Source organism: Cryptomeria japonica, chromosome 6 (genome assembly GCF_030272615.1).
Source record: "Cryptomeria japonica chromosome 6, Sugi_1.0, whole genome shotgun sequence".
NCBI lineage: Eukaryota > Viridiplantae > Streptophyta > Pinopsida > Cupressales > Cupressaceae > Cryptomeria > Cryptomeria japonica.
Window position 1 is genome coordinate 32,418,773 of NC_081410.1, and position 14,738 is coordinate 32,433,510.

Below are 14,738 nucleotides of genomic sequence, written 5' to 3' on the forward strand. Positions count from 1 at the left end.
CCATCCCTATCTACTTATATCTCCCCAAATTTTTTACCTCCTTCCCTCCATTCTACTCTCTCTCTCTCTCTCTCTCTCTCTCTCTCTCTCTCTCTCTCTCTCTCTCTCTCTCTCTCTCTCTCTCTCTCTCTCTCTCTCTCTCCCTCTCCCTTTATCTCTCTCCCTCCCTCCTTCCATCTCCATATGCTCTCTCTAGCTACTTATCTCTATCTACCTGAACTTTCTTTAAATACCTCTCCTTCTCTCCCTCATTCCAAGTCTCCCCTCCACTTTTGTATATATCACCTATCTCTATCTCTCTCCTTCCATCTCCACCTCTCTCTATCTATTTTACCCCTCTCAACTTATCACTATCTCCCCTCTTCCTATCTCTCTTTCTCTCTATATATCTCCCTCCCTACAAGACCTCTATTTCTATCTTTTCTTCTATCTCCCAAACCTTCCCTTAGATTCACTTCTATCAATCTCACTCTCTCCCCACTCTCTCTCTATTGCCTTTTTCTCAACCTACATCTCTCTCCCTCCCCACCTATATCTCTACCTCTCTCTAGAGTGAGATAGAGAGGTAAAGAGGGAATAGAAGGGAGATAAAAGTAGAGAGGGAATGAGGGAGGGGTGGAGAGAGAGAGATGTTCGTAGGGAGGGAGAGAAAGGTATGCAGAGATATAGAGGTAGGTAGGGAGTGAGGGGATGCGTAGAGATAGATGAGATAGAGAGTAAAGACTTAAGGATGTGTGAGAGAGGTAGAGATAGGTCTAGATTTTGGGAGAGAACAGAGAGAGTGAGAAAGAGAGGTAGAGAGGAGATAGAGGAGAGATGAAAGTAGAGAGGGAAGGAGGGAGGGGTGGATATATATATATATATATATATATATATATATATATATATATATATATATATATATATATATATATATATATATATATATATATATAGAGAGAGAGAGAGAGAGAGAGAGATAAGTTGGTAGGGAGGGTGAGAAAGATACCTAGAGAGAGAATTATATATGTATAGAAATAGAGGTAGGTAGGGAGTGAGGGGAGGTGTGTATCTAGAGAGAGGAGACAGAGAGTAGAGAGATAGGGATGTGAGAGAGAGATAGAGAGATAGGTCTACATTTTGGGATAGAGAGAGAAAAGAGATATAGAGGTAGAGAGGGGATAGAGGAAGAGTGCTATGGAGAGAGATGGGTCTAGAGCTCAAGGAAGATAAAGAGAGCAAGAAAATGTTGATGGGAGCCCACTGAAAAATTTATAAGATCTGAATTTGCATTATAACTCCTAGAGATTTGAAACCACTTTCAAACATCTTGCCAATATAGATATGGAGAGAGATGAGTCTAGAGATCATGGAAGATAAAGAGAGCTAGAAAATGTTGAACTATTGATTATAAGATCTTCTAAAATCTAGAATTTGCATTATAACTCCTGGAGATCTGAAACCACTCTCAAACATCCTGCCAATATATACATGAAATATAAATTAAAGTATAAGTCACATTTTCCTTTCTTATACTTAAATGTTATATTTCATTTATATATACAGCTTATTTTTAATAAATTAAAAAAAAAGGATCTTGTTTCTTAGATTTAGGCTCGAGATCCCAACACGAAACGGGATCCTGTTTCAAATTTTGACTCGAGACCCCAAACTATAACGGGATCCCGTTTCGTTTCACACATTCCGCACAATTTGACATTTTTTTCTTTGTAAAACTTCCACACTAAGTGGCCACAACTTCTTGCACTTACCCTTACGCAAAATAGTCGGATTGAGAGCATGGCAAATATTGCCAAGGAAGAAATGCATGGCCAACCTTAAACCACACACACTAAGCAACATATTAAACCTAGAGAATGTTATCAACTTTGAGTGTTTTAACACTTTTAAGTCTAGAAGTGTATTCTTAGTGTGACCACACACCTTAAGCAACATATTAAGCCTAGAAAATGTTAGTCAACTATGAATGTTTAACACTTTTAAGCCAAGTGTAAGCTTAGTGTTTGTGATTTAAGCCATTCTAAAATGCACCAGTCACCAGCAAGACTGCTACTAGGCTCGCTCCTACTGGTTCGCATGATAATGACACCTTGAAGTGACGAAGCACCAATTACTGCCAAATCTAAGTAACCATCAGTATGATCCACAAGATGCTTCTACCAACAAGGTGAAGCACAGATGAAATACAATAGACAATCTGCCTATGACAATGTTGACTCCAAGACAAAATGAATAACAATTGGCCAGATTAGATGTGGCATTTTTTATGAAAAAACAACAATGATGCTATGAAAACACTTGCCCAATCTAATGTAGGTGCCCCTGTTTATGCAAATATCAACATCAATTTGATATGACACCAACACAACACAATTTGTACAACAATGTCGATCTTGTCATTGATCATAGAACAAAAGAACCGCATAAATTCACTTTATGCATCGTGAGAGGGTTGTGATCGCCTGCGCCAACGTTGGCAACCACGTGATGTATTGCACCTTGAGCAAGGTGGTCGCTGAAGTAATGGCCTAGATAAGTACAAACACGTCTTCTATGCCATGAGAGAATGGACCAAATTAGTGCCAAGAAAGGATATGAAGGTCTACTTGCAAGGCGAACCACACACACAAAATGTGAGTGAATAAAAACACCATCAATAGCCAATATACAAAAGAAGATTCACCGCCAATCTTAGATTTAACTCATTAACATTAAATTGTAGGCACAGAATCGAGTATGCTCTAATACCATATTGTAAACATGGACAACGCTTTTATATCATATATTATAAAAACTACTTATAGCAACTTCCGAAATATATGAGTTGTTTTAACAACTCAAATCCCTACAAACACTCTTAAATCTCTACACAAGTTGTATTAACAATTCACATTATTATTTTCTCACACATGGAGCACTAACTCATATTTCCTAACATAACCAAGTTATTCATATTATATGTAATATATAACATAAAAGCTATAACCTTATTGGTGCTAGTCACATCTTTATGCATTTTGTTTTCTATTTTAATTATTCTTTCGATCATTTGAATTATCTTCCAATTTAATAGACGTAAATCTGATACAATGGTTTGGTGAAGCACTAATAGTGAAAATTCCAACAACATTGATTAAATTAGAGAAAATACATACATCTTAAAAAAAATTCAATTATCTTTTAACTGCTATTCCAGTTTAATTGGCAAAATTAATAACCATGTTATTGATATTATTTGTTAACCACATAGTTATTTTGATTTTTATTTTAACTTTTTCTTTCATTCACATGATCTTCCAATTTAATTGATAAAAATTTGATGCAATGATTTGGTGAGGTATTAATATTGAGAAATCCAACAACATTGATTAAATTAAAGAAAGAACATTCATCTTGCAAAAAAATCTAAAGTATCTTAAAAATGTAAATGTTATTCCACTTTAATTGGCATAATTATAATCTTATATATGTAAATCACATTTTTTTTTATGTTTACCCTTCTTTCAATCATATGAATGATCTTCCAATTCCATTGATGTAAATTCAACATGCTCCAACAATATTGATCAAATGTGACGAAAAAAGCAAACATCTTGTGAAATTTTTTTAAGTGTCACAACTATCATCCCACTTTAATTGGCATAGTTAATAATCAAATAATTCATATTATTTGTAATACAGCGTAAAAATTCTAATCTTATCAGTGTAAACCGCATCTTTATTCATTTTGTTTTGTATTTTAACTATTCTTTCAATCACGTGAACGTTCTTCCAGCTTAATTGACATAAATTCAATACAATGTTACGATGAAAAATCCAACAATATTGTCTCTGAAATTTTTAAAAATCTTTTAATTGTGCAACTATTATTCCCTTTTAGTTGGAATAATTAATAATCAACTTATTCATATTATATATAATATATAACATGGAAGTTCTAATCTCCGAGCATTTTAACAGTAGAGATTTAGAAATCGGTGTTGCATCAAATAAATTGAGGACTAGGTAGATGTGAAACGCTATTTTAACTGTTTTCCATGTCGGTATTAGAGTCAGTCAGTGAACATGGTTTTAGCAGATCTCTGCTCTTTTATTCCTCAAGGTAATTGAGGCCTATGTAGTTATAAAAAGGGAAAGTCTATTTTCACTGCTTTTCATGTAGTTATGAGAGTTAGTCAATAAGCATAGTTTTAGCAGATCTCTCCTCTTTTATTCCTCCAAATAACCGAGGCCTGTGTACACATGAAAAGGCTATTTTCATTGCTTGTCTACTACAGTTGAGATTTTGGTGCACCGGTTTTATATATTTTTCACTTAGTTTCAAGCTGAAAGAAAGCTAAAACAAAAACAGCATCTTTTGTCTTTCTTCCAAAATGTATTAGAAGTTTGAAGCAAACCATATCAAAAGATTTTAGCTTTACAACAAATGATGCAATGATGTACAACATTTGTTTCCAGTGCACATGGACAAACTATATACATGTTGAGTGGTCGATGCCTGTATATATGCAAGTGGTATGAAAAGCCACAAGTCATGTAATAATCAGGTTTGCTTTCCACCACGCCCTACCCATATTTAACATCTTTGCTATTGTGCTTTCAATTGAGGAAGGCATTCAAATACCAAATGACTGAACCTCACTCAACCAAAAAAATCTTCATATATTCGTGGAGCTAACTTTCTTAGAAGAATTATATTATAAACATGTAACGCTCCCATTAGACTATGAAAAGAGGATGACATTTTATATATATACATGATCTGGTGCAATTGAAAAGCTGCTTGCAAACTCAGTTTAACCAATCTACTTATGATATAACAAGAAATTACTCATGTAATACAATTTGTTACCAAATAACATGTGAAAGAATTCAATCAATTAGTCTTAGCTTGTAGGTTTGACTGCTAACTAGATCCCAAAAGCATACTGAATGCCACCGCTCAACTAAAGGATGTCAATGCTCAACCAAGTTTCCTATCTGCCAGCAATGCTCTACCGTAGCAAGTATTGAGGATAATATGGAAAGATTTTGAAATCCAGCATATACAATAATAATCACATTCGAGTAGATTTATGATTAATATCCAATTGCCTGATCAAATTCCCTCGGTATATCAGTAACTTGTCCATTATGTTGCCAAACTAATAAATAGCCCAGCGATATTTCAATAAATGTTATTAAGTCAATAATCAAAACTCTCTTTCCACTATCAAATTTATATTTATCATCTGGTTCATATAAATACATTTCAGGCCAAAAGATATTCCTGAGTTTGCATATATAAGAGTATCACATTTGGGCATTGAAGATGGTCTCCATTTGGTCATAATTAGAACTAAATATATGATATTTCTATCAGGGTTCAACTGTGTAGTTTTTGAGTCAAACTCGTTGACCCATGTTTCATGCTTCACAAGAACCCATCTCTCATGACAATGAATGGTTCACTTAGCACTCATTGCATCTAGGTGATGCTCACTGGGGTGAAGCATTGGGCCTTCCCGGGAGGTCATGCATCCCAGTACTACTCCAACTCAAGCGCGCTTAACCACGGAGTTCCCTCCAAGGTGAAACCCACTTAGCTTGCAACCCCATTTGCAAAACCTTCAGCAAGTGCTGTGCCTTATGAGCCATTCATTATAGAGCCCCTTTAGCTCATCAATTGATAAGTACGAGGTATTTGTACATAGCACAGTATTGTTCAAATCAACATATAAAATTTGTAATTGTTTCAAGGCCAAGGAAGAAATCACCCAGTTTCGTTACCAAGGAAATGAAACTGCATGGCATTAAGTGAATTCAAAAAAATGTGTAGTTTTCATGTAGACAAATTACATTTGGCAGTTCATAAATGATGTCACATCATTGTCCAAAGTTCAAACCAAAATACAATTTGGCAAATGACAAGACCCAGGAAAATATTTGCTCAGTTCAATTCCAATGAATCAAGAACGCACGGCAATATTTTGCATCTCAAAAACATGTGCACCATCCCCAATTGAATCATTGACTCCAACCAAAATAGACACCATGGATACTCAGTAACAAGATTTGATATCCAGTTCAATTCATTTAAACGAACAAAAACTAGAATAACCAGAATCGCAAATGCATTAATTGGTTATCTATTTTTTTCAAAATGACTAAAATTTAACAGTACCTTTGCATAGATTGTGATCAAGAGGACTTTGCTCAACAAAATTAGCAAATAGCTTGATACAATATCTAAACAAGGTAGATCCAATATCAAGTAAAGATTTGCAGAGAAAAGGAAGTATTTTCATCCTTACATAGAAAAAACTAAACAGTGCATCAAATTGCAAAGGCAAAAAATGAACTCTTAATTACGAGACACTCTTATAGTCTGACTGCACTATTCTCCAAAAGTAACAACTGATGCTGTATAATAACCATTCTCTGAACTGAGCCAAATACAAAAAAATATGAACTCTGGCTCAAAGACCAGAAATTAAACTTTTAACAAATAACTGTGTTACCTCCGCCTGCACTTCCAGGAATAAATTATAAAATCAGCTCATCAAATCACAGAATATTGATCTATGGCTTCAACATTACTTTTTTATTTAAAAAGTAGACAAATAATTATATTGCACGAGACCTTTTTGGTCGACTTCTATCTTCCTCATAGTCCATCACACCTCCAGATTCAGAGTAGGTAAATTCTTCATGCCCGCGTAAGGCTGCCTGCTTACAGTTTTAAACTTCTGCCAACAAGTAAGAAACAAACATCTTCCAACCACATTCTACATTGGAATAAAAAAGGCCTATATATTCCGTACAACCTGCTATTTCTTATGTTTATTTAGTAAGGAAAAAGAAAAGCTGACCTTTATAGAAGATTTCATTTCTTCTGTCTTATCTTCAATTTCCTTGGCATGTTTTCTGTTGATCTCACTCATGGTGTCTGCCCATTTGATCTTCTCTTGAATTGTTAGAAGAAGATTATCTGAGGTAGTCAGCCTGTTCGATAATTCAAAAGATTATGCAGAGGGTAGAAAAATTATTTGACTAGGAAAAAAGGCAGGCCACAGTATACTTTCATTCTGTTCCTAATTCAAATATCCTTATTCTTGATTCATAATAACCAAATACAAGCTTCCATTGATATTTAAGGCCATATAATATCGGTACATGTCATCAGTCTGATCATCCAGGAAGATTGAGTTTAGGGTAATATATATATATATATATATGACTAACTAAATCAAACAAATAGAACACAAAAGCTGACAAAAAGGATTTGTACAATATACTAAATTGCGTGAGGCAAAGCTCAAGAATAAAAGATCAACCAACCAATTTGATAATGTATGCATCATATTATCAAGTTGACCAGGTCTCAAATCCCTTCCTGCTGCAAATTGCACCTGTTCCACAACAACAGAAAATAATGTTATATTTGATAATACAGACAACAAATAGAAGATTTCATGTGCAAATAAACATGTGAAAAAGTAAATAAAGCTCAATAGTTGAGCAGAAAAGAACCTCAAAACATCTCCTTCGTTGGTCCAATTTTCCTTTTACAATACCCTGCAAATTAAAAGGATAAACAAACAATTTCTAAGATGTTGAGGGATACACACTCAAATTATGAGGACTGAAACAATCAATCTTCATTCTCAAATTATGATAGGGCCAAAACAATCAATCAGAATCATTATATACTTATCAAATTTAGGTAGTTGTGACATTTCTCTTCTATACTAAATAGAAGCAAACATTTCCTCACAACACTTGGACTTCCACAATAATGGAAATCTCATAAGCAATTTCACAGTAAGAAATTCTCTAACGTGCACATTATCCTGTTGGATAAAACAACACATATAGAAGTGGAATCCTTGGATAGAATCACAACAGGCACCATGGGAAAAATAGGAAAAGAAATAAGGCGGAGTACAAGCATTCTTGTATTCAAGAGGAAAAAACAATTGCTGGTAGAGAGCCAAAAATCTAAATGCATTCTGCATGGATCCTTCTCTGTGTAAGATGGATGCTACTGGATGCCCACCAGAAGATCAAATCATAAAAGTCTGAGGATCTCTTATGCCTGAACAAGGAACGTAGACAGCAGTTGTCTATACCTCTACCAGCAGACCAAAGCATTATATAGAAGATATCACTTTCAAGGTAAAGAAGAGGCATCGAGTTTTCATCTTTAATGAGAAATCACTGTCACAAATCTAGGTGGCAGTGATACGAAGAGATTAAACTTCAAGAATCCAGCAATTTAAGGAAAACAATTTTATTTTTTCCAGCATGCTACAAACTACAGGATCCAGAAAAACAAAACAAAGAGGATGAACCCACAAAAACATAGATAAAGAAGACGGTAACAACCAATGCACAAATGTGAACACCAAAGTTTCATATGCTATCCATAAAGAAGACAAAGCTGTTTACAATGTTGTATTGTGCAGACCAAAAGCTGCCCAAGTAAGGTTTAACCATCTGAGTCTCTTCATGCCACAACAATGTAGAACCAACATCAGTGCCCACAAGTCGTAATTACAAGATTAAGAAATAGTGCAAAGATTAACATGTAACGGATCATGCAATTAATTTCAAACTATTAATCACTCAAAGCTGTTCTCACTCAAAGCTGTTCTTTTAATGAGCTTTTTAGAAATATATGCTAGAGTAGTTTACACACTTGTGGAATTACCAGATGAAACTTGGGATCCTAAATTGCTGCCCTTGATGTGTAAAGAAAGCTAAACAATTCCAGTCATAAAATACTCGCCCAACTTGCAAGTACTCACAAGCCAAATCTGCTTGGCAAGTTTACTCACCATGTTTTGCCAGGTTTCTGGTGAGTCTCAGCCAAAAACTAACCAGCTAACCACACAAAATAAAAATAAAAATAAAAATAAAATCCTTGCTGTGGGCTTTCACAAGGTGTCAACAATTTTCCTGGTTGTGCATTCTGCATATTCATTCCTTGTACTTTTTAACAGCATTTTGCATATTATTTAAAATTGTTTTATGGTTTTACATATAGTTTTATTTGCAGAATCTCACATGTTATTTTAAGTTATTTTATGGCTTTACATAAATTTACTTTGCAGAATTTTGCATGTTGCTTAAAATTTGGGAAAGATTTGAAAATTTATTGAAACCAAAGGAGGCACAAGAGTTGCCCAGCAAGCATAAGCAACAACAAAGCTCAGAGAATGTTACAAGGGAGGCTGCGCAGAGAAGCAAGACTCTCTAAGGACCCCTCCATTTATTTCCTTGTACCTTCCTTTCGTTTGATAGATGTTCTTTTCCAAATTGATAGGGGATTTAGTAAGTAGATAACCACTAGGGTCTTAACTTAATTAAAGGCTTAGACAGTGGATAGAACAATCAAAAGATCTAAATCCTAATCGGACATGAATTAGTGTAAGGTATAAATCGAATTTGCCTTGTAGCAAGAGTATAAGTCTAGTAATAGTCATATATCTCTCTGCGACCACACAGATTAGTTAAGCATTGCAGCAACTCACCTGAATAAATATTGGTGTGACGGGATTTAATTCTACCTTCTGAAGAAAGACGGAGGCTTTAACTAGCACTACCAGTTTGTCTCTTATCCTTTATTCTAAAGGAAAAAAAATTAGCTAGTCTCAAAATGTAAAAGTTTGGGCATGACAGTTTTACATAAATTTTTACTTTGCCGAATTTTGCATGTTTAGCATTCGGTAAAGATTTGAAAAATTTATTGAAACCAGAAGAACAAGAATTGCCCAGCTAGTGTGGGCGACAACAAAGCTCGGCAAATGTTACAAGGGAGGCTGAGCAGAGCAGCAAGACTCCCAAAAGAGACAAAAGGCAAACTAATTGAAGCTGACTAAGGCCTAGAGCTGGTCAGTGACATGCCTAACTCTCACATCCTTGTGTGCCAGTGAACACCGAAATCCAACTGAGACCACATTTTAGCCAAAAAGTCAGCCAACTTGTTCTGGGCTCTACCAACATAGAGTGGGATCACACCAGCTAAGTCTTTCCATGGTTGATTAATTTGGGAGAATAAAATCTTCAGTTTCCAAGAGTCCAAAGAGAAATTTCTCATGCAGTCCAAAGCTCCTATTAAGATTTGAGAATCAGATTCTAAAATTACTTTCCTATGACCTTGACTGACTGCACAAATGCGGCAGATTTTATGGCAAGAGCCTCAGCTTCATTGTTTGTAGTCTTGCCAAGGCCATTCAATTCCCAAAAGAAAACAGTCCCTTCGTGGTTTCTGCAAACAATGCCAGTAACCAGTTCTATCAGGATTCCCTTTGGCAGCTCCCTCAGTGTTGATTTTAATCCAACCTTGTTGGGGCCATTACCATCTCTATTTGCCCCATCTCCTTTGCACAACATCTTTAGCAGTCACCCAGGTGTCAGAATGGGTGTTAAGTTTGGCATGAGTAGTCACAATTTCTATGACTTCGCTCTGTATGATGTGCCAAACAGCATCAACAGAAGAAGACTTGTTTAAACCAAGCTGCCAGCCAATATGAAGACCTTCGCATTTAACTCTTCTCCCCTTCCATTTGTCCAAAATGTTGTTTCTATTCAAGTCACCTTTATTTTTTAATTTGAAGCAGAGAACCATCTTTCCAAGAACTTTCGGATGAAGAAGCATTCAAAAACGAGATGGTTTGAAGTTTCTTCCTTGGCGTAGCAAAGAACACATCGAGAAGGACCAATGTTGCCTCTGCGCTTCAAGTTCTCAAAAGTAAAAATTCCACTTTGCATGGAAAGCCAAGCGAAAAGATTAACTTTCGACCAGCCTTTGGAATGATAGATCTTGGACCAGTCCACAGCCGGATGATGAGGCTGGGGAGGGTCACACAGAAGAGCATCATACCCAGAATTAGCTGTATAGACACCCAAGCTACCTTGACCCCACACAATTTCATCCTGCATATCACTACCTGAAAGAAAGGATTTGATCAAGATTCTATTCATGATTAGAAATAGATCTGGAGAGATAAGAATACGCCATTCATTCAACTTCTTGAACTGCATAAGTCTGTAGTTCTGGAGCTGGCAGATGTTGAAAATGTTTGATCTTGATCCAACCCCTGCTTTCCAAGGCAGTTTTCAAGGGGCGTGGGATAGGGAATTCAACAATAATAGGAGGATGTTGGTCCCAGGCTAAGTCACAAGGTTCGAATTCGAGTTTGAGTTCGGCAACAATAAAATTCAGATGAAGTTCAGCAAGGTAAAAAATTTGAAAAAAAATTGACATTATAAATTCACCCTATATAATTTTAATTTATTTTTATTTTTTTAAATATAAGTAATTTTATAATGAGAGTAGTTAAAAATCATATGTTTTATTTTACTTATTAACGATGTGTTTTTAAATAGAATCAAATTTTAAAAAAAAAAATTAGTTTTTTATTGTCAAAATAAAAATTAATCTAGTTTTTATTTTTTGTTTTTAAAACTGAAGTTTAGTGTTTTTATTTGTTTTTAGTTTTTCAATATAGAATTTGATATTTTTATAGTTAAAAATAAAAAATGTATCTATTTTTATTTTTTTAAATAAAATTTAATCAATGAATTCGTATCTATTTAGCAAAATTCTATTTTCAAAAACGAAAAACAAATAAAAACACTAGACTTTATTTTTAAAATCATAAAATTAAAACTAGATTAATTTTTATTCTAACTTTAAGAAACTAAAAAATAAATTTATTCTATTTAAAAACACATGGTTGATAAGTAAAATAAAATATATGATTTTTAACTACTCTCATTATAAAAATATAAAATCATTTTTTGCGATTTCTAAAATATTTCTTTGCTCTTCGATTTTTTTTTTATCTTCCCAATGCGAATGCCCCCAGTTCTGTGACTCGTGCCTTCTTCCCCACACAAATATCTTTGGTTCTCTACATTGCAGCTCATCCCTTCAAACCTCAACTATATCATGCCTTCAAACCTCTACCATATCACTTCTTCAAAACTTCGCGAATTTGTTGTGCCCTAGCCACGAATTTTGTTAATATTATATAGGTTCGCCAAATTTCAAATTTGAAGCCGAAAATTCGGCGAACCTTGTGACACAGGTCCTAGGCATCAAACCAAAAACAAGCCGTCTTCTTTTCCAACTTTCCAAAGAAGACCATCTTGGATCAGTTGAGAACGAAGGCTTGCCACACAAGAGAGCCACTATCAAACAAGGGAAAAAGTTTTACTAGCCAAAGCTTTATAGTTCAATTCAGCTTTTCTAAGGCTCAAGCCACCCTTCAGCTTGGCTAAATGACTTTCTCCCACCTAACAAGGGCCCACTTCTCTCATCCTTAGCTCCACTCAATAGAAATTTCCTAGCCATTTTATCCAACTCCTTCCAAATGGTGTGAGGGGCAGCAAGGATGGACAATTTGTACTCGACATGGCCTGAACCACAGGCTGCAAGAAAGTAAGTCTTCCTCCATAGCTTAACCATTGTGGGACTAATAGTTGAGTCTTTTTTGGATCTGCTTCATGAGGCTCTTCTAGACAAGCATTAGCAGTTTTTTGAAATGCAACAGAACTCCCCAATGCTCTAAAGGCAAACAGAATTGCATGAAACACAAAATGCCTAAAATTCTATTTTGAAGCCTCTTTAAGATTAAAAAGCTACATTGGAATTCTGAGCATTGATGACTTTATTTGTTGCATTGAGGTAGGTATGAAGGTTATCTTTTATCATTCTTGCTTCTGTGCAAGTGGCGACCCCCACCAAGCCTGTGTCATCAACAAATTGAAAGGTGAGATAAAACTTCAACACCAACCTTGATACTAATTAGCAGTCCTTCTGTCTTCTCTATAAAAAGAGTCTACCCAAGCCTTCGACGAGAAAAAGAAAAAGGTACATGGAACATGGATCTCCTTGACAAAGACCACGGGAGGTGTTATAAGGATGGGAAAAAAGACCATTAATTAAAATAGAGTAAGTAGGAAAACAAACACAACTCATGATCTAGGCAATCCAATCTTGAAGAAGCCAAAGGCAACCAACATTCGTGCAAGAAAACACCACTCAACTCTATCGTAAGCTTTAGAAATATCTAGTTTGATGAACATCGCTCTATTACTAGAGTTATGCATTGAGTGAGTTAACTCTTGACCAAGAACAACTCCATCCAGAATTTGTCTCCCTTCAACAAAGCCCCCTTGTTTAGGAGAGATATTTTTATGGAGGGGTTTGAAGCTCTCCACAATCACTTATGTGATTATTTGTAAATCACATTACATAAAGCAATAGAACTGTAGTTAGAAATGAGAGCCCCCTCTACTTTTGAAATTAGGGCAATAGGATTGTGATTCAAAGGTTTAACTCCTTTATGACAGCCATTATACTAACCTCAAAATCTTCTGAGAAATCATATAAAAATATTTATATCTCCTTTAGGACAAATCCTTACAAAAATATATAAAAATCCAAAGTAGTCGGAAACTCCTTTGTCCCCTGGGAACGCGTATCCCCGTATCCATTCCCGTTTTCGAAACGGATACGTATCCGATACAGCCCGGATACACATCGAATATTGTACCCATGCGTGGCCAAAAAACCTTGATTTCCAACCATGCTAGTATTGTTTGTAACTAGACTCAGAAAAGGGGATTCGGATTGCCTAAGGCAACATCCGAATCCCTAAAGGGCTGGGCCCCCCTTTCACCAAGCCATAACGTGTAGGGCTGGACCCTACACGCCAAAGAGGGTAGCATGCTCCTAAACAGGGCCAGCCCTATAATGAACACGCCACACTAAAACCAATTTGGCACCAAACATATATATTTAATTAAGGCCGACTTAAGGTTATATGCACGTATAAATAAAGATCATTTGCCAAGTTCATTTTATTTATTCGTTCATGCAATCAGCGAAATCCATCTACTCCTAGGTGTGCGAAATAATGGGCAAACTTAGTCAAGGAAGACAAAGCAATTTCGGTGCTCCTTATTACTGTTAGATGATGCATTAAAGAGCAGACTTGGTGAACATAAAAGGGCAGATCTGAATCATTCAAGTGTGCAGGTTGAAGATTCCAGATCTGAGACACATGAAGTATTGTATTATTACAATTCAGAATTGAATACATAATCTGACCTGTGGGTCTTTAGTGCTGGGTTTTTCCTCCTTGGAGGTTTTCCCAGGGTAATTGAGTTTGTCTCTTATGCACTTAGTTTCTCTCTTTAGTTTGCTTGCTTATCATTTATTTAATGTTAATCTGAAATTAAAGTCTGATCGGTGGTCTGAGACAAAAACTAACATGGTGTCAGAGCAAGGTTCGTACTAACAAGTGATCAGATTTAATCATGTAATTTCAGTCTCTTGTTCCTTCCTTCTTTGGTGATAGGTCCAAATAGAAATCAGATCTGAAGTAACACTAAAACCAAAAGAAAGAATTAGGTTATGGCATGTTGATCAATGAATTAGATCTTCAAACTGTGAACATCTTCCTTAGGCTGGAAAAAAGTTTCATTGATTAGCGAACCTAATGCAAATAAGGGCGACAATTAGGATATGATTCACCTTCAACCAATGGAGAAGCTTGCATGGTAGTGTAGTCACATAAATCTGTCCATTTTAATTAAAATCCACAAATTGACTTTTTTTTAATTAAAATCCTATTTTCCCTCACCCACCAAACCCACTTGCAATTCTAACCCCCTTCTAGATTCTTCTAAACCCTTCTTAATTAACTTAATCCATCCTCTAAATTATTGTCACATTCCTAAAC

At 35.5% G+C, this 14,738-nt stretch overlaps 1 protein-coding gene across 2 annotated transcripts in view; it reads right to left on the minus strand.

The window, feature by feature from the left end:
- Positions 1-6,096: 6,096 nt before the first annotated feature.
- The window catches only part of LOC131070002 (COP9 signalosome complex subunit 7), a 39,326-nt gene continuing 30,684 nt past the window's right edge, over positions 6,097-14,738 (minus strand). The window contains exons 6-10 of one of the 2 annotated variants that reach the window (XM_058005555.2): positions 7,513-7,557; positions 7,321-7,391; positions 6,852-6,984; positions 6,623-6,708; positions 6,097-6,506 (exon numbers count right to left, since the gene is read on the minus strand). In XM_058005555.2, coding sequence (XP_057861538.1) covers positions 6,497-6,506; positions 6,623-6,708; positions 6,852-6,984; positions 7,321-7,391; positions 7,513-7,557 — 345 coding nt within the window. In that variant the 3' untranslated portion in view covers positions 6,097-6,496. Of the gene's footprint in view, positions 6,507-6,622; positions 6,729-6,851; positions 6,985-7,320; positions 7,392-7,512; positions 7,558-14,738 lie in introns of both variants that reach the window. The other variant, XM_058005556.1, reaches the window with a different exon arrangement.